This window comes from Atractosteus spatula, chromosome 17, assembly GCF_055471065.1.
Source record: "Atractosteus spatula isolate fAtrSpa1 chromosome 17, fAtrSpa1.hap1, whole genome shotgun sequence".
Lineage (NCBI taxonomy): Eukaryota > Metazoa > Chordata > Actinopteri > Semionotiformes > Lepisosteidae > Atractosteus > Atractosteus spatula.
In genome coordinates this window covers 13,867,164-13,887,753 of record NC_142722.1, presented here as the reverse complement: position 1 = coordinate 13,887,753, position 20,590 = coordinate 13,867,164, and the positions used below count along the sequence as shown (strand labels likewise).

The 20,590-nt window shown below is 42.5% G+C and overlaps 1 protein-coding gene across 1 annotated transcript; it reads left to right on the top strand.

Moving 5' to 3' along the window:
• Positions 1-3,306: 3,306 nt before the first annotated feature.
• Positions 3,307-16,187, top strand: LOC148819189 (serine/threonine-protein phosphatase PP1-gamma catalytic subunit A). The gene is made up of 7 exons (XM_088936163.1): positions 3,307-3,875; positions 11,230-11,361; positions 11,751-11,981; positions 12,428-12,532; positions 12,944-13,167; positions 13,368-13,502; positions 14,542-16,187. Exons 1-7 carry the CDS (start codon positions 3,821-3,823, stop codon positions 14,629-14,631), a joined length of 972 nt encoding a protein of 323 aa, XP_088792289.1. The 5' UTR covers positions 3,307-3,820; the 3' UTR covers positions 14,632-16,187.
• The last annotated feature ends 4,403 nt before the right edge of the window (positions 16,188-20,590 follow it).

The window sequence follows — 20,590 nt, the reverse complement described above, 5'->3', positions numbered from 1 at the left end:
AGTATAGCCTACTTCATGCATGCTGTATTTAGGATTTTAAAAATGCGATAGAAAACCTTTCTTAGGTTCGACACATCGCACGGATTACTGGTGACACATGCAAATGTTTCTTTGTGAGATGTTGCATTGCTGATTAAGCGAATCACAGTGCGTCCTATTCTGTTCGCTCTTTACATCCACACGTTGTTCAGCCTGTATACTTACATCCCATGACTCATGTGACTGTTCATGTTGGCTGTACTTTAAATTATTATTTCGTGCAATGCTGAATTCTCAGCTTTATACTGTGCACTTTTGCACACAATTATTTTACTTCGTATTTATTGTACAGTGCAAGTTGCGACAGGTAAAAGTGTCGGTTAAGTTCCTATTCTCAAATAAAGGAAGAACACGCTTGTCAAAAAGACGGGCAACGCATCGCACTTTCGTGGCTTCGTTAAAGGAACAGCTGTTGGCATGTGGAACAATCCGAGCTTTGTTACTGAAAAATAGAGAATTAATTACTTCGTAAGCCAATAATCTTACACCAGCCGGCAACATGACTGGACTGCTGTGAGGACAGTGAACCTGGTGTTATCCAACAATTGACTCACGCAGGGAGAAGCATAATCCAGTCAACACTGCTGGAGCAAAACACCCCACTGGCTGTTCATGAAAAAAAAAAAGATTTATTGAAAGGGTGAAGAAAATGAACTGTCTACTTTTCAGGTATGTCTTGTTTAATGCAAGTTTGAATACTGCTGAAACATCAGCTGTCCAATTTTCAAAAACTAAGGGAAGCAATTAAAAAAAACAAGAATCTGAATTAATATTTCAGTAGTAGTGTTTTGGGGGGATTGGTGCCAGTGAGCAGGGCTTGCTGGTTTGAACAAACCCTTTTATGAGTCACGTGCACAGAGCTACAATGCTTGCACTTTGTTGCTACTTTTATAGTTACTGTATTTGCAGGCACATGATCCTTTTATGTAATTGGGCCCTTTTGTCTGTGTTACATCTCGTTACAGCTGATCTCATTATCAGCCTCTGGTTATTGTAATGCTGTATGTTACCGTGGTTTGCAGTATTGTAGCCTCCTGGTATCTGTGTTTGTACTTTGCCCCATGTGAAGCTGTGAAACTCTTTATCCTGAAATGGACGTACTGTTCTTGGCATTGTGAGTGCCAGGTGATAGTAACAGAACTGTAATACAGCACTACTCATTTTGTGTCACTTTGCTACATGTGTGTTTGAATTGTTTTGGAAAACTGCAAGAAAGAGAAGTTCTTCAACAAAGTGTTTGGTTTACAAGGGAATACGCAGCTGAAGTGTACCACATGTTTGTTGTACTGCACAAAGGTGTGTGGCACTCTGCTGGAAAATGCAAAGGCCTCCTTCTGTAAGAATTTTAGTACATGACATTTCCTTCACCGGAAGCTCAGTGCAAAAACATCATAAATACATGGCAAGCCTACGTTTCTAAAGCCAATCACTAGTGTAGACAAACACAAGGACAAATGTAACATGGAGCTCAACTGCTTTTTTTTCCTTCACAGCCTCCTCCTTTTATGAGCATAAAATAAGGGCGTATATTGTACAAATCCAAACACCTATGATTACTAGTAGGTATGTTATTTGTGACGTGCATGGTGCTTTAGGCACAGAATTTGTCTCAGACCTATATCCACTTTCTAACCACGCCTTCCCATTCAGGGGCACAGGGCAATTGGAGCTATCCCAGCAAGTAACAGGCGCAAGGGTAAGGGTACTGACTGGACGGGACGCCAGCCGAACGCAGGCCAGACACACAGACGAACACACCCAAACCTAGGGCCAGTTGTCCCAGGTTACAGCTAACCTGCCAGTTTGTTTTTGGAGTGTTGGAAGACACTGTGTACCTGGAGGAAACCCATGCGAACACTGGGAGAACATAGAGAGTCCACACAGACAGCACCCCAGGCCTGGGATTGAACCCAGGGCCTCACTGCTGCAAGGCAGTGCTGCCCACTGGGGAGTGAGCTGCAGTAACCAGCTAACATGCTTTGCTCTGCTCTCTATAGGCTTGTTTTCACATCAAGCAAGAGCATTCAGGAATCAAGATCTCACTGTGTAGTATAACAATTATATTTTAAGGCTTTGCTGTCATAATTTACACATTTAAGAGTATGATGTAATGAATGAAAACAGTCATTTTAGCTTACTTTATTAACTTTTATGTGTTTTTTGGGGGGGAGGGGGGAGATATTTATTCTGAATGGGATAAAATCCTAGAAGAAGAGGTATTATCCCATCTGTGTTTAGTGTTTCATAGTTTAATAATAGCAGTGTGATCAAAAGCAGCTGATTACTACATAGTTCTTTATATAAAAATAATTATGCAAAAATAGCTAACAATTCGTCTGTTCCTGTCTCCACTACCCTTCCACTAAAATACAGGGTGGTTGGTGATCTAGGATTTAGGCACTGTGTGGTTTTGCAAGTCTCTCAATAACAGTATTCAGCTGCACTGGGTGGGAGATGCTGAAAGGCAATTGCAACACTAGTAAAACCGATTTTTTTTTTCAGAATTGAATATTTTTCATGGTTCTGGAGTTGTCATGCTGGGGGTGGCAGACACTTGACCTGTCCGAGCCAGAATTAAACCTGAGTCTGAGTCCATTACTGTCTTTGTCATGCTAGAAGCAAGAGCATGGACTTGGCCAGATTTTGTCACAGAGCTTGGTTTTGGTTCCAGCACTCACTCTGCCATACAACTAAAACCCAACTAAAACCAGAGCAGTGCACAAAACTGGACTGTCAGAAAGGTTTTTACTTATTTTCAAAACTGAACAGTAGGACTAAACCACAGAAAAATGGACAACAGGACAATACACTACAGTACACCTACTGCACATACAGTACCTACGATCTGTTTTGTGCTTCATTGATGGGATTGAGGAGTGCCCAAAAGGATCATGGGATTAACTCCGAGAAGGTCCAATTCTGTCTAATTGTGTAAGAATGCATCTGAAATTGCAATACTACCATATTGTTTTCTGATCATTTACCGGGTCCATAAGCATTGTTTTAAAATCGGCAGTATTTAAAACCTTGTTCCATCAGGGTACAGTCTCTGAAGTCAAGTCATTTAGCATTTTTTGACTTAAAGATAAATCAATTTTTGAATAAGAAATGAGTAAGACAGTGCTTATCTAAAAGGTTACGCAAGTGACAATCTGTAAAGCATTGGTAAATGTAACTGTAAGTAAAAGGCAGTTTCAGTGTCCTATTTTCTTCGTTTCAGTTTCACCCATGTTGCCTTTATTTGTGACCTACACAACGCACGACGGCACTGAACACAAAACGCATAATGAAACGTCTCCATGCGGGCTTTTGCGGTACTTTATGGCATAACAAGCTTTCAAAACATAAACGTGTGTGTGGGGGGAGGGAGGAGGGAACGGGACGCACTTTTTGTCTGATCGGATGAGTAACAGGGCGTGCATCGTGCTGTGTCTGCATTGCGTCCACCGCCCAATAAAAAGTGCCTGTTCAGGGCCGCTGGTATCTCTACGCCACCCGGCAACGAAGGCTGAATAGAAACAGTCGCCATTTTTATTTCAGGCCGGAGAGCTGGTGCCGCACATAGGAGCGGACGGAGGAGTGAAGTCGTCTTGTGTGTTTGCGTGTTTGCGTGTTACAGATCTCAGTTTTTTTTGTTGTTGTTGTTGTTGTTTCCGTCGTGGTGAAAGGACGAAAAATCGTCCCAAGATCCGTAGCGTAAAATTGTTTGTTTTTTTTCTTTTTCTTCTTGTTGTTGGTTGTTTGAGATTTTTTTTATTAAAACTGTAGCGTGATCCGAGATATGGCCGATACCGACAAGCTGAACATAGACAGTATCATTCAGCGCCTTCTGGAAGGTAAGGAGAAACCGTCTCTCTCTCTCTCTTTTTTTTTGGGGGGGGGTGTGGGTCAACCGAAAAACCTAAAAAAAATCTGACCGGATTCAGGCGAATAAGCCGTGTCGTGTTTGTTTATTTTTTTTTTTTTGGTGTCGTTTTCGTGAACTTGGAGGCGCCTGTGGCGGGGCAGGCTGTGCGCGCCGGTTGAAGCCCACGCAGGGGTGGGAAGGCAGCCGTTTCTGAGCCGAAAATGGAGGGTGGCTGGCGGAGAGGGCTTCTGTGGCGCTGCATTATCAATGCCGGGCGATGCTGTTGAGGTCGTCCGTGTACGAGGACCCTTTTCGTGTCCGCCCGCGAATTGATTTCCTCGCTTTACGGATGGAAAAAAAGGGCTTTTTTTTTTGTTTGTTTGTTTTAGTCCGCGTCCAGACGTGTATTTCGGACCAATGGAGAGCCTTTTTTTTATATATATATATGTGTGTGTGTGTGTTCGACATCTGAGGCAGACGACACCTCTGAAAGCGTCGGTTGGTTTTTTTTTTTCCTTGTTTTTGAGGGTTTTTTTCGTGAACATACCGCCACCGGGCTTTTTATTTTAACTGGTCTAAAATGTTTAAATCGGGGTGGGTGGTGGGGGGGTTACAGTCGCTCGATTTGCGAGGGAAAAAAAAAACTGGGCCCGGCCCGGCCCGACCCGACCCCAGCGGCTCGGCGCCCTGTTTGATGGGGGGGGGGGGGGGGAACTGGGACGACCCAGTTTCCGCCGTTAACTAAGCCAGTCGGATCTCCAGTGCACAAACTGGTGACATGTTTGTGAGTAATGAAAGTGTGTGCGTGGGGGAGGGGGTGAGCCGGTTTCTTCGCGTTTAAAATGAAAGGTTTCGTCGTGCTACTCTTTTCGCATTAACGCCTTTTTTTCCCCCCCCAATGTGGCACAGCGACATGAGATCGTGACCGGTTAGAGAAGAGCGGACGGAGGCCATCCGTCAGCTCATTGGCGGTCCGAGGGTCGCGTCTTGAAAGCAACCGAGCCCCCCCCCCCCCCCCCCCCCCCCGGCTTCAACAGTATGGCTGCTGAGCTTGTTCCCCCCTCCCACCACCCTTGGGGTAAAGGGCCTGCTGTTCTCGGTTTTAAATGCCCTTCCACGGAGTTTTTTTTTACTCGTGCCCCCCCCCCCGGTTCGTGAATTGAGCAAAGCGGGGGCTGGCGTTGAAGCCTCGTCCCCCGGCGACGTGTAATAAATATTCATTTAAACCCCGAAACGTCAAGAAATGCCTCATGACTACACATTCCTAGTAGGTACAGGCCCGTTTTTCATCTTCGCCATTACGAACACCGCGTCAGCCAAACGTGTTGTGGAAGTAGCCCTCGGTATTTTGACTCTTTAAAAAAAAAATCGCACGGTTTTAAACAAACCCATTTCTTTCTTCTTTGTTGTTTTTTTTTTGGGAGCAGGCCTCGTGTGGTTTATCCCCGCACTTCCACGAGACGCAAACTGCTTTAAAACAAAAAGGTCTTGCAAGATCGGCGAGGAAGGGTGGGACATGACGTTGAACCTAAGCTGTTATTTCTGAGAACCTCAGGCCCGGCCGTGGGACTATAATAAGACATCTCAGCATCTGTGACTCTGGGGCGGCTGGTTTAGTGCTGCACAGCTCCACTGGGAGCATTTAACGTCCTCCACCAAATTAGGAGCTAGGTCAGCTTCTTCTGCAGGTTATACTCGACACCTGAAGCAAACACCAGTTTTAAAGCCCATAAAGGTCGGCCTTCCCCTATTTCCCATTGCTCTGGCGTGATGCATTGGTTTTTGGGATGTCTCAGGTTCCGTTTGAGGTGTAAGTTCCTCTCGTCATAGGAATCGAGGAAATGCCTTATGCCTTATTCACGGGCAGTCGTGTTTTATGATGCAGCTGAAGCGAAACGTGTTTTTTTTAACGCGTGACGGATCAGAACGATTATTTTGGGGCTTGCTTTTCCACTGCTGTTGAAATTTAAATTGATGTATTTGCCGTGAGTTAGATTTGTAAAGTGACAAGGCCGTGTCGAGAGCTGAAAGACTGCGCTAAAACCACTTCCTGTTTTTTTTTTATCTGCTTAGAAACTGATTCCGTGACAGTGTTCCGCGAAGCCTCTGGTGCGATAGACATTTGCATTGCACTGCACATTTTCACAACAGCACTGTGCTTCGGCTTCAGATGGTTTCCCTGCCAAAACGGAACTTCATAGTGAATTCACCGAGTTTCGAATTGTGGGGGGGAGACTCAGGAATACTCTGACCTTATCCGGCTGTTTCCAAGTACTACATATACACCGATTAATGATCTCATAAACATGTGCAAGCAAGCTGGAGCTGGCAGTATTGAAACTGCCCTTTAAGTCCATTTACAGTGGAGCATTACATGAATGATCCTGTCTTGATGTGCCAGCCGAGAGAATACTTCATATTAAGGGTGTGCTTATTGGAACTTGATTTACTGGAAAGATTTAGGCTTGGCTTTAAAACCTAATCTTTAAATGTAGAAATGAAGCAATACATTTTAAGTGGCAGTCCTGCATGGTTTACATCCTGATCATTTTGTACCAATTAAACATAGCTGCTGTTAAGTAGCCTCTTACAGTAGCATTTCCTTTGTGGCTTTTTTCACTAATGTTTTCCATCTCTTAAATGTTTTTTTGTTCAAAGATTCAGTTTTGTAAGATGAAAATGTTACTGTCTTGTGGCACTTCTGCAGCTTTGCCTGAGAAGTCACATTCTGTAGAGTTACAAATGTGGAGTTGGTATTCATAAGACTCTTCCAGTGCCTCACAGGAGTATTAATTTAAAATTAGCTTGTATTTTTTAATATTTAATACTTTCCCAAGTATTTTTAGCTGTATTAGAAATTAAGTGTATGTTCCTGAACATAATTCTGTACTATTTTATGAAATTGAGTTACAAGATGGGTTTTAAGAAGTGGTGTTGAAACATTAAAATTTACGATTTTAAATTACTGTGCATTCCAGCAGTTGAGCTCTAAATTCTGTTTATGTGCTGAAACTGCCACACCCCTGATAATTCTGTCAGATTTATGACTAAGGCTGTATTGAAAATTGTGGTTTGAGCTTGATGGCGGCTGAATTTCAGGGCCTCTCACAGCGCCCTGGGCTCCTGTCAAAGATCGCATGTCATGCACGGCATCAAAAAAGTATCTCTGCATTTGTATGGCCATTTTGAGTGGCGATACCAAAAACTGAATCAGTTTGGTTAAAAGCTCATGAGTGACCATGATATTTGAGTGGCTTTCTTGGCAGTAAATCACCTTATTTAGGCACAGGTTGGATGGAGATTTAACTGGTTTGCCTGTCAGTTCTGGTGAAAATCAAGGAATGCAAAGAAAGCAACACGCCTCTCAACCGGGGTATGACATCATGCTGTTTGTGAATTGAACACTGGACTAAGTTGCTTCAGGTGGATTCTCCAGCAACATAGCCAAGTCCTCTTTAACAATGAATCAAGATTTTGCGTAGATAGAGTTGGATTTCTAATTCACAAACCCCTATGGTTACTGTACCTTTTAGTCTGACTTGAATTATTTTCAGATGTTATGCATTTTGGTGGTTGGCATTTTAAGTTGCTTAGGAAACACAACCTCCGGCTTGCACACAGAAATGAAAATGTACTGAAGAGCACAGCTGGAGCAGACACCTACTGGGCCGTGGGCCTCTGGGATTGGGAGCACATGGTGTAGACCACCTTGGAACATGTTGGCAAGTATGGTGAGAATGTGCAGAATGATAGTATTATAGTGTAATTGATGGGAGGGATGCTGGGGTGTGGAGTCGCTGCTGAACTCCACTCCTACTGCCTAATGGCAGCCTGGCTGCTGGTTTCATTGATGTCGTGACCTTTTGCTGCCCTTCGTGTAGAATCAGATTGCTGTGACACCGTTCCAGTAGGAGAGTGCATTCTCACGGTCCACCTGTGATGAAGAAGGGCCTGCTTGCGAAATGTCAGTGTGGTGGCTTTGCTGTGAATTTCTCCATTTCGTGGACTTGAGCCCCATTTAACTGAAGTGGAATGAGCTGGTTTCTGCTCTGTAGGGATTAGAAGCCATCGAGCAGCCTCCTGCTTTTCAAGAGGAATGGGAGCAGAATCCCACAAGCCAGCATCAGCAATCCGCTATGAAGCATGAGTTGGGCAATCTGGTTGATGACCAGTGTTAATTGGCATAATGTTTTTAATCGCATCTGTTTAACTTGTCAGTGTATTTTTTTGCAAAGTCATTTTCCTGATAACTTTGTGAATGTTGCAATTGCGACCAGTATCTTTTCATGCTCCGTTTACGTACTGTACGTGGGCTTTCAGTAGTTGAGGAAGGCTGATTCAGTAAGTGATAGGCAGAGATGTCAATGCTCTAAAAACTGCTCACTTCTATAGGTTCCATCAATTCATAGGAGGATCAACTATCTTGAATTTACCGAGTAGTTGGGAAACTTGCAGTAGTTGTAAGGTTAGTTTTGAATGCAAGAGAACCCTGTGGCTCTCCGAAAAATGTGTTCACTCGTATTTTACTTTTCTGACACATTTGCCCTTGCATACGGCTGTTTACAAACTGTTCTGTAGTTTATTATAATTAGTGAAACTTACCATGTAGTTTAAGTGGTGAAGTTAAATCTTGGACAGAACACAAGGTGACATTTGACATTTGTGACATAACCCTTGTGGAAACTAAAAAATGAATTTTAAAGGTGCAAAGCCTGTGTGCATTTGAGAATCTGATGATTTTATCAGTAGAAACATTCACTAGCTTGCATCTGGCGACTTAAAAGGTGTTCTAAGATGACAAAATGCAAGCAAGCTTTTTTTACTAGGCTTTTTCTGGGAACTCGTTTATGATTATAGTACAATCCTGTCTAGCTATAAATGAAATTGAGATGGTTAGGAATGGAGACTAGTCATTGTTCCTTTCAGGCCTTGTTTGCTGCACAAGAATGAAGGGACTGCATATAAGCTCCTTATTGTCCCCTGTCAACAGAATAAGTAGACTTTCAAGTGTCGATATACGAAATGAAAATTTTATCAAGTCTGCGTTTGGTGTTTGACTTGTTGCATGGGAGTGTGTTTTTTTTCTGCTTAACATTGATTCACCAGCTTGTTTTTAAATGTAATTGGTCGTACCTAATCAAACAGCCTTAGTCATTCAGATGTTGAGCCATGCATTTATGGAACTCTTTTCTCTGCACCCATTTTGGCTAGTGTGGGTCTCTTATTCCTTTTGTCATGCTTATAACTGATATTGCTCTTGCTGGGGTTGTACAAATTCTCATTTAGCCGACTGAGTCAGTTTTGTTTTAATTGAGTTCTAGTTCTTAATCACTGGTTGCATGACAAATGACTTCTTGCTAGGCATACTGATAGCTTCACCAATCTTCTTGGGATCATGTCTTTGGCACAAAGTACCCCTGTGGATAGCTGGAGTGTGGGTAGGTGGTGTAAAGAGTTGGCCGTCGGTTCTTTTCTCTAGGGTAAATTATAAGTAGGTTGATTTTCAGCGCACTATGCAAGTTTACTTTAGCCTTTAACCATCGGGTGACCTCGGACAAACAGTGTACTTCGATGTTCAATGTGCATCATTAATGCAGACGTCTGGCTTTAAGAAAGCAATCATAAAGACCTGTTTTGTGTTGTAGTATTTTCCAAAGCTGATAAGCAGAGTGATCTGTAGTCCAAGAAAACCAATCAGCTTTCAGATAAGCTTTATTTGCGTGATGGTTACTAATCCAGAACTGTAATTTTATTAATAACTTAATCTGCTTATGTTCCAGTGTTTCAGCAGGACAGCTGACCTCCTATATTAAGTATATTGTACTAGTTTATTTGAAGCTTGATTATAAAAATAGAAAGTGTAAGGATTAAAAGCTTGTATAAAGTGGATATCCAGCTCAGCTCTGTATGCCATCCGTATACAGTTGCTATCCTAGCTTTCAGGGTGAGTTTAAAGCCTGGGAGACAGGAGTAGCTTGATGTGGAGGAGGAAAAAGGGGCATTATCCTGTGCATGTTCATGGAATCACTCTTCATTCTCATGAAAGCTGCTGTAAAAAGTATTGTTTGGATGTTTTTGTACTGAGACATCTAGGAGTAAGGCACTGTCCTTTGGATGAGATGTAAATCTGAGGTCCTGACTGTTCAGTAAAAATCGTGATGGGTATTTCTCAAAAAGAGTAGGGGTGTAAGTCCTGGTGTCCTGACCAAATTCCCCCCTGGCCTTTATCAATGCTGTCCTCCTAATAACCCCCATCTATGAAGTGGCTTCATGAAACTGTTCTCCCTGCTGACACCTGGAGTGTGGTGAGCATACTGGTGCACTATGGCTGCCATCCAGGTGGGGTCTACACGTTGGTGGGGGTGAGGAGTCCCTGTTACCTGTAAAGCCCTTTGAGTGGACTGTCCAGAAAAGTGCTATATGAGTGCAAGGAAATATTTTTATCTCTGGTCATGGTCATGTAGTTATGTTGCATGGATGAATAGCCACAGCTTGTTTTGTGAACATGCTGTGCTGATTCTAGGTTGTCCTGTACTTCCCATTATTTGGCTTTGATGCTCAGTAAAGAGCTTCAGTGTGAAAGGGTTACATGGAGATTGGAACACGTGTGATATAGGTTGCTTGTTTTGCAGCCACTGTTGATAAATTTTGTATCCAAGTTTCTTACATCCTAACGTATGAGATTTAATGTGACAATTTCAACAATTTCCCACTAAACTGGTTCTGTACATTATGCTGAAGAGGGTGAAGTATTCGCTGTAGCAGTTTAAATTCTTTCCAAGGGTCGAGTTACTGCTGTAAGTTGTGCACTGACATTGGGGAAAATGTCAGGTTGTTGGCACTCTTGTCAACATGAATAGTAAGCTGAGCCTTTTTTGATGTGGATGTTACGAACTTTACAGTTCACTGGAAAGTTCAGCAAAACGGGCGTTGTTTTATAAAAATACTTCACTTTAATTTTCATGTGTTAAAGGGTCATGTGTTGGAAAGGAATGACCTAATAAACCAGAGTCTATTTAAAGCATTTAATGCAATATATTTTAATAGTGTTAAGTATGAAGATGGAGCCTTCCATAACTTTTCCCGTAAGGTGTCATTTCTGATTAACCTTAATTCTTGGCTTTCATTTAAAGACTGTGAGTTCAGGTAGCTCTAAAGAATTCATTAACCCCTGATACAAAAGGTAAAAAATCTTGGAAAAGTATGTCATCATGGTATATTAATAGTACAGTGTAAAGTTATAGAATTGACTATCTTAAAGATTCTTAACTACTTTAACATTTTCAATTTCCATGTTACTAAATTCTGTAGTGTTACCATGACTTTTTTTTTTCTCCAAACAGTGAGAGGCTCAAAACCAGGCAAGAATGTCCAGCTACAAGAAAATGAGATCAGGGGTCTCTGTCTCAAATCCCGGGAAATCTTCCTAAGCCAGCCAATCCTGCTGGAGCTGGAGGCGCCTCTTAAAATATGCGGTGAGTTCACAAACCGCCCCCGGGCTGATGATGAAAGATCCTGATTCGAAAGCAAAGGGAGGAATATTGAACTTTCCCACACTAGGTGGGTTGTTTGCAATAGCAGGGCAAGTTCCTCTTTCTGTGTATATTTTAGTTTTCCATCGAAAGTGTGGGACCTTACACACATGGGAGTTCTTGGATGACAAACCAGACTCCCTGACACTTCTCTTGAGCAGCATTATGTTGTGGAACTATGGTTCATGTGCAGACCTAAACCTCAGATCGGTTTACTTCAGAAACCATGCTAAAGATCCAGGTTTAAAACTTGTTGACTTGTTCCGTTCACGTTAAATTGGTTTACTCAAAAATATCCGTTGCAGAAAATACTAAAAAGGCTTGTTCTGTAGGTGACATCCACGGACAGTACTACGATTTGCTAAGATTATTCGAATACGGTGGATTTCCACCTGAGAGCAATTACCTGTTCCTTGGAGACTACGTGGACCGAGGGAAACAGTCACTGGAGACCATCTGCCTGCTCCTGGCCTACAAGATCAAATATCCAGAGAACTTCTTCCTGCTGCGAGGAAACCATGAATGTGCCAGCATCAACAGAATATATGGCTTTTATGATGAATGTGAGTTAATTGTATTTTAAAATGGTGTATACATTTTGCAGTGGAGAGCTGGCACGTTTTCATTTCATTTAGTAGTTGACGTGCTTGGGAGGGGTGGAGAGGTGGAGGTACAGAGGGAGAAACTGATTCAGAAACAAATTTTGATAGTGCTCTAATGCAGTGTTGTAGGTTTGATTACTGAACTTCTTGTGAATTTCAATTGGTGTATAATATACTCATTTAAAAGTGAAAGAAGGGTATATGAAGTGATTTGAGATTTTCAGCACCCTGATAATAGTGATAATTCACACCCCTTCTTTGATACAGTAACAGAAGCTTTACACGTTCCTGTATTATTACAATACTCTTCTGTGATTTAAAGTAATGAAAACTATATTTGTTTGCCTGTTACCAATTTTATTTGCTTGAAATTCATGCTGCTAAAAGAAAAATCTCTTACCCTGCAGGTAAAAGGCGATACAACATCAAGTTGTGGAAGACTTTCACAGACTGTTTTAACTGTTTACCCATAGCGGCTATTGTGGATGAAAAGATTTTCTGTTGTCATGGAGGTAGGAATTGGATAGAAATCTGATCTTTCATAGGTTGTCCTTGGGTGACTCCTGCAAGTCATGAATGTTAGTGACTCCTCTGGCATGTTAATAAAATTAGTGGTTAGTGAGCCAGCGTTTCTTTTTAAATGCACTTTATTCTTGAACGTAAAGGGAAGTGGGCTTCTGTACATGTATATTATATGGGTGTTCTAGAAATGTATGCAGTCTTGACTCCCTTTCATCGTACTGTTTATTGGGATTTGACCATGATGCATTTTATGCAGGTTTTTGCCTTTTAAATACCTACAGAGTTTGTGAACGCTGTAGACTTAATAAAAAATGAATGTGTTCTGTAAATCCGTTTTGGGAATTAGGGTGGGCACCACACTTTTGTGCCCCTTGGGTAAAATGTCTATGTGTTGCCCTCAGGTTTATCCCCAGACCTTCAGTCTATGGAGCAGATCAGGAGGATCATGCGCCCCACTGATGTGCCTGACCAGGGGCTGCTGTGCGACTTGCTGTGGTCTGATCCGGACAAAGATGTGCTGGGCTGGGGGGAGAATGACCGAGGAGTCTCCTTCACTTTTGGTGCCGAAGTAGTTGCTAAATTCCTCCATAAACATGACTTGGATCTAATCTGTCGAGCCCATCAGGTAGGCAGATTTTTGGGGAATCGACACAAATTTAAGAAATGGGTTTAATTTAAAACTTGATGCATCAAACATAGCTAGGGGCTTTGAAGATTGGTTCAGTTGAGGGTTTTTGGGTTTTCAGGCTGTTTTTGTGCACATCATGAAACTCCATACTTAAGCTGTGCTAAAACTTATTTAGTGACTTTTTTGTTTACCTCAAGGTTGTTGAAGATGGCTATGAGTTCTTTGCAAAGAGACAGTTGGTGACTTTGTTCTCTGCGCCCAACTACTGTGGGGAGTTTGATAATGCTGGTGCCATGATGAGTGTTGATGAAACCTTAATGTGCTCCTTTCAGGTAAGGTTCACTTCTCAATTGTTAAATTCTTGTTTTATGTAGTCATGTATTGAAGCTACACAGCACTAGAGCATTTTTGGGGGGTATTTACTCACATTCATGTGTTGCTTCACCTTTTATCAAGTGTGCTTGGTGAGTTGAACAGTTACACTTCAAGTCCAGGAAAAAGCAATGGAATAACCACAGGTAAATTTGAGTGATCCATCTTGGCAAAGCCCATTCTCCGTGTGCTTTACATCGCAGACGGACGTGATCACTGGTTACTACTAATCTGACTTGTGCATGTCTCTACCTAATTGCATTTTGCTGGCTCTTGGTTATTGGGCATTATTACATCAGGTTCAAAGTAGATCATACATCGGTGTAACTTGATTGGTAAAACCAATTTCAGTTGTGGTTTAATTTACTCAAGAGCCTGCAGTTAATCCCAGGGGAAAGTTTTCAACCACTCTTTAAAAAAAAGTAGCACTCTTTCAGCTGGGTATGAATCTCAATAGGGCATCAACGGGGATACTGGCAGGTTTCATTTAAATACTGTGAAGGGGGTGTTTTGGCAAAAGTTTCTCTCCCAGCTGTTACCTGAGCTTTGTCCAGAATGAGTTGCCTTAGTATAGTGTGTTGCAGCTCAGATACATCACTTGTGGTCCAAGTTGATGAGGGAAAAAGCTCTGCTAAGAAATACACATTTGGATAGTTCTGTATGGCTTCAACATACTTGTGCAGCAGCATGGCATCTTAATACAAGGACACAAAGGCAATTCACAAGAGTCCAGTGCAGCTGTGATTGACCAGTTGATTGACATCTGCACACACCTGGATTGTCTTTGCAAAACTAAACTACCTTCAAAAGTCATTTGTCTGCTTAGAGTCCTGTCTCAAAGGTGCATTGAATGAACCACAGAACTTTTGTACACAAATGGAATATCAGTCCAGCAAACTTTGTAAGTTTACGAATGTAGTAAGTTTAAATCTTTCCCAAAAATGCAACTGAATCAATACATTTTACTTTTCTCTTGCACTAATACTTGTTTTTTTGCAGATCTTAAAACCTGCGGAGAAGAAAAAGCCTAATGCAAGCAGGCCAGTTACACCTCCAAGGAACATGATCACAAAGCAAGCAAAGAAATAATACAGCATGGCATTGCCCATCTGGACTTGTACCATACAATCTCCATTTTTTAAAAATTCCCCTCTTTGTGTAATGTTATCAGTTGGTGTGCTTGGAATAGATTTTTCTTGTTTATTGGTTTCTCGAACACCATATGCTGGTGATATTTTGCAACTGAGAAGACTGCTACTTCAAGATAAATGATGGAAGTGCATAGATTTTATAGATCTTCAGACTAACTGGCTGTTCAGCTTCAGAAAACTTCAGGTTTGCACACTCCATTGTGGCCAGTCTTCAACACATTTCAGAACACTTGTAGCTACCAATGGATTTTAAGTGCTTTTTTTTTGGAAGCTCAGAAGACATCTTATGAACTGGTTTGACATAATAATCAAGACCTGCTTCCTAGAACTGTTAATGATGGAGACATCACAATTTGCTCAAACCACTGTGAAAAGTAACTGCATAAAATAAACTTCAAGACATAAGGATTTTAGCTAAGACTAGGTTTTTCTCCACTTTAGCACGTGTTGTGTAGCTACCAGAAATATCTACTCCGGTGTCACCGAGTTGATGTATGATTTTAAGCACTTCTTGTACTGTGCACATCAAATAAATAAAGCTGTTATTTTAGATGTTTTTCTTTAATGCTTCTCCATTTCTGGGTAGGAACGTTAAGGATAAAATTTTTTTTTTTGCATTTTATTTCACTCTCCATAAGTGTTGCAGTCAATCGCTAAAATACAGCTGAGTTGTAAGTGACTAACCACAGACAGACTATCAATGGGATTATTACTATTGGCTTAATTTGTTTGCATTTAGAACATTCTGAACCAGTTGCCTTTCTGTTTTATTGGAAAGTTTCTGGATGTGTCCCTAAGTATCTTTCAGTCCTAGAGGTGAACTGCTCCAGATCGGTGATGGCATGTAAACCCTTTCTAATAAGGGCTGGGGGGAGTCTTTTTGTTGCATGTATCTAGCTTTAGAACTACAGGAAATAAGGTCCCTTTTCCTTAAACAAGGCATGTGCATTTTCTGTCTTAAAGCTAATGTAGCTCTTGATTTCTTCAGGTATCAGTAACTTGTAATTACAACTTAGAACTTTTAATATTTGACAAGTTTCATCTTCTGTACCTATTACCTAATGTGTACATATATATTACAATGCTTTGGTCAGCCTTGGCAATATCTTGTATAAATAAACTCAAGCTCAGTTTTTCACATTCAAAGGATTGTATACTTGTTTAATAAAATTGTGGGGAGGGTGGGAAACTTGAATTACACAATGAAATGTTCGTTTTTATTTGTGAAATAAAACCAAGAACATGACTTAACTGTTCCAATGTTTGTATTGTAAGGAATGGGTGCCTGGCCTGTGTGACAACGATAGTCTAAAATTGTAGCAGTTTCATCCGCCGTGAGTTTCACGTTTAGAAAGACCGCAGCTAATGCATTGAGTCCCTATTTAACTGCATCCGCGATGTATGTCAATTTGCTTGAATTTAACGCTTACTCTGCAGTGTGATGTTGCCATTGCTTTTCTTATGAAATAAATCGCTGGTTTTTCCCAGATAAAAGTTTGCATTTTTCCTTTTATAGTTGAAAGGTATGGGAGAAGTTACGCTTTCTTTTCAAATGAAGGGTGGTTTTGTTTCTTGGTACTGGTGTCGGCCCAAACGATGAAATCCACCTCGTTAGTGCTCTGTGCTGCTTTCGTTTCCGAGGTATCGCGCCTTGTTTTTTTCGGGGTCGTGACGTCAGTCAGCCCCCCAACAATGTCGTAGGGAAACCAAACCGGTCTCATTCGTTAGTGCTACGTTTGTGCCGGTTTGTGCCGTTTAAAGTAGCGTTTGTGCTGTTTAAGTTCCCGAGATACAGCGCCTTGTTTTTCCGGTGATCACCTGACTGTGCACGGTGACTTTGACCTCCAGTGACCCCGTCTGCCGAGTTCAAGCGCTTTGTTAGTTTCGCTCGTACGCTTAACATTTTAAAGACAATCGATATCCATAAACATATGAGCCTCCTTAGATGTGAATAATACTTAGACATGACGCACGCCAACAAGTTAACCATCTATGACATAAACCTGTGGTTGTAATATATGTGAAATCACCGTGATTGTAAGATCTATGGTTTTTATTTTCTAAGACACGTTTTCCTTTTTCTTTCCCTACCATGACACGCTGTTGCCAAAAGCGTAACTGTGGGATACCATCGCGACAAGACTTCCGCAGCATGTCATGATAGGGACCCCATGTATAATGCAAGTATATCGTGGCAGTGTATATCACGAGTGGCGCCTTGCTTCCATGCCACCCTGGCACCGCTGTCGCAACAAAGGTCTCATATCGGGACATAATATACCCAGACAGGACGTGTCCCGATATATGGGGTCAGCATATCCTGTCAGGGTATGTTCTATCGCAACATATGGACTCCATGTTGCGACATGGGGGCGGGGCATTTTGTCGGGGTATGTCATATCGCGATATATGGGCTTCATGTTGCGACATGGGTGTGACACTTTGTCATATCGCGATATAGGGCCTTTCATGTCGCGACATGGGGCGGGGCACTTTTGACAGGGTATGTCATATCGCGATATATGGACTCCGTGTCGCGACATGGGCGTGGCATTTTGGTCATATCGCGATATAGGGACTTTCATGTCGCGACATGTGGCGGGGCACTTTTGTCGGGGTACGCCATATCGCGATATGCGGGCTCCATGTCGCGACTTGGGGGTGGGGGACGTTTTGTCGGGGTATGTCATATCGCGATATGCGGGCTCCATGTCGCGACATGGGGGCGGGGGCGTTTTGTCGGGGTATGTCATATCGCGATATATGGACTTAATGACGCGACAGTCGCAATGGGTATCGCGATGTGATCTCCTATCGTGACATGCTATCGGAGTCGTGAACGCGCTGTGGATGCCATGACATTCTTTGTCTGCTATTCTGTTTTAACCTCAGTGCGGCTTCTCTTAGATTGATCAGTAATTGGAAAGCAATGGATGTGTTACTGTTACTGTGTATCCAGCGTGCTCATACAGCACACACGGTTCACACAGAACTTCCGCTGTGGCGCTTTACCCAATCAGAGTGTCGATTCTCACTCTTCACCCAATCGCGGCCCGAGCTGTTCGGGGGTTTAGCCAATCACGGCTCTGAGAGCTGTTCAAGCCAGCAGCGCCAGGTGGATCGGCTTGTTCACTGTCAATGAGAATCTATTTTTAAAATGCTTTACTTATTGCAAAATAACTACATCGGCTTGGTTTTTTTAACTTCTTTATTGATTCACAATGTCCCGTACTCTTTTGTAATAAATACATTTTTGCAATATAACTGTCTCCGCTGCTTTCTGTAATGAATACATGGTATTTGAACAATTTTAATCGTATATTTAAGGTAGGGGAAACACCTTCTGCTTTGTACTTCAAATATGAATAGAAATGTAAAGTGTATGATCATTATATTATTATGCTCGTGCTTTCAATTTTGTTTTTTATTGTTAAATTATCTCGATCTTGAAACTAATACCTAAAACTGTGAATATGGGCTCTCGTGTTGCACCAGCGGTTATTTGGAAACTGGTGTCTCTTCGTCAATGAAAGAAGTACACAAGCAATACATTTTCGAGAACATGGTTAAAAATTAAAAGAAAACACCTAACCCAATGAACTAACATAGTAACTCCTCCCTAAATGTAAGACTGTTAATTCGTGTAAAGGCTGCAAAGTCTGGGGTCAACTGATCACAACTGTAAGATCTGGTGGTCGTGACTTTGCTGTTTTGTACGTCACAGAGTGATGTCACAGCCAGGAATAAAAGGCGCTATATTGAAATATATTGAAACATCCACCCCACCCGAGCAGACAGACTCGGAAAACAAATTGCCCCCATCGATTTCATCACAATCAGGAGTTCAAGTACCGAGTTCTTTGGTAGCACAAACGCTACTTACAGCGACACAAACCGATTGCGGTGAGTTTTGTCGTTTGTGAGACGGTGGACTTTCCAGTGTTGCTTCTCGGATGTTTTATTTACTACCTGCGACAACCTTGTACGTAGTGCCCCTTAAAAAATACCCTGGTTCTTTTTCACGTTAACGAGTGTGCTTTGCATAAAAAGTGCAACAGTGGTCTTGTTGTTCGTAAGGTTGCAGGTTCAAGCCTCTTTGACGGGTCGATTCTTCACACGTCCCTTGGCGGGCTTGTTTATTTAAGGAGACTGTGAGAAACTGATCACTTCTTCAGATTTTTAAAAAAGCACACCGCTACGAAGTATTAAGACGTGCTCGTTAAAGCCTCTTGGTAAGAACATGCAACTGTTTTCTAGTGTTCGCTTTTTGAGACTACACCCGCAACTCTTCTGATTAGGGTATGTGATATTCGTGACAAATTTAATTTTTCTGCTCACACAAACGCACAGAAGACACTGATATTAAATGCAAAATCCACTGCCGCCCCCCACCCGGGCCAACAGAGGAACACAATTGCAGAGCTGTTACTTTCGCACCGGTAACAGACGCTTGAACTCGGCAGACTGGGTCACTGGAGGTCAAGGTCACCGTGCATGGTCATGTGATCACCGGGAAAACAAGGCGCTATATTTCGGGAATAAAAGCAGTACAAAACGCTACTGTTAACGGCATAAACCGGCACAAACGTAGCACTAACGAATGAGTTGGGTTTCATCGTTTGTGCTGTCTGTAGGGGGCCAACTTCACGGAGCTTGAATTTTTGTGCTGATCGCCATCTTGTGGGGGAAAGGTGGAAGTTACACAATTCTGTTGCAGGAGGAATGTGCTTGCCCGTTTTTCAGATGGCCTCTTGCCCTTTTAAGAAGATGCGCCGGTCATCATGGAAATTGACATCCGCAACAAAGACGTCGTTTTTCTGGGGTAAGCGAAGAAAATATTGGAGGCCAAAATAAGGAAAATGTGCTTGAGAACGTTTCTCTTAATACCAAACGAAATCGCGTCTGACTGCAACAACTGAGCTTAACAGAATCATTTTAGTACTTATTGTAATAGTGCAGTGATTTTATTGAAAAGACATGACGTAGTTAAACTGATGAATCACATCTGATGATGCGGTCACGCTAGTGCCGTGGGTGACCCACGGCTGGAAGCAACCCACGCTGTACATCGTGACGCCCGCTTTGCGCTGGTTGACAAAGACCACCTTTTCGGGGTTCAGTCCTTTTGCTGAGCAGACGTGAGCCTTCTCGCTGATCTGTGAGCTCCAGCTGCCACCGGTCTTCCCAGCCCTGTGCACAGGTCCTGGCCAGTCGTGTGTTCACGCCATGACAGTCACATTCTCGGCTTGGGACGGAGCCGCTGTCCCGGCGGAGTCGTGCTGTAAGGGCCCCCAGGGATTGATCCCTGTGGCACCGGCGGGGACGTTCCTGGCCACAATATTACAGGCAGGGCCACCCCATCGGTCTGGGAAAGAGGCCGTGACCTGTGGTCCGTCACTGGCGAGCGGTGGCTTGTGAAAACTTCAGACTTCCTCCGGCCTCCGACTGACCGATGGCGTTGTTCTCTCGGGTAGTAGTTGGGAGTATTTCTTCTTCGTTTTTTTTACTTCTTAATTTGCACCAAGGGTCGGAGGTCAAAGGGTTAAACCCCTCTTTACGGATTTGGAGGCGCTCGGGTGACAGCTGTCAGTCTAAACGATCAAATAATCGAAATGCTGCCCTCCAAAAAACATTTCCCTTGAAACATAACATGCATGGATTGAAGTAAGCTTCTTTTGGTGTTCAGTGGACTGTTGTGCACGTTATATGGCCCATTCTTCTCCAGAATTTCACTAGAGGCGTCCTGAAGTCTAGGAACTTGGCTTACAGCAAGTACCGACGCGTTTTGAAACACCTTTTGTGTTCACAAGAAAGAAGTTTTTTTTCCTCAGTGTCAACATATTTACATTGAAAACATAAATGTTGCTCTTTAGATGTTGCTCTTTTTTTCCGAGTAT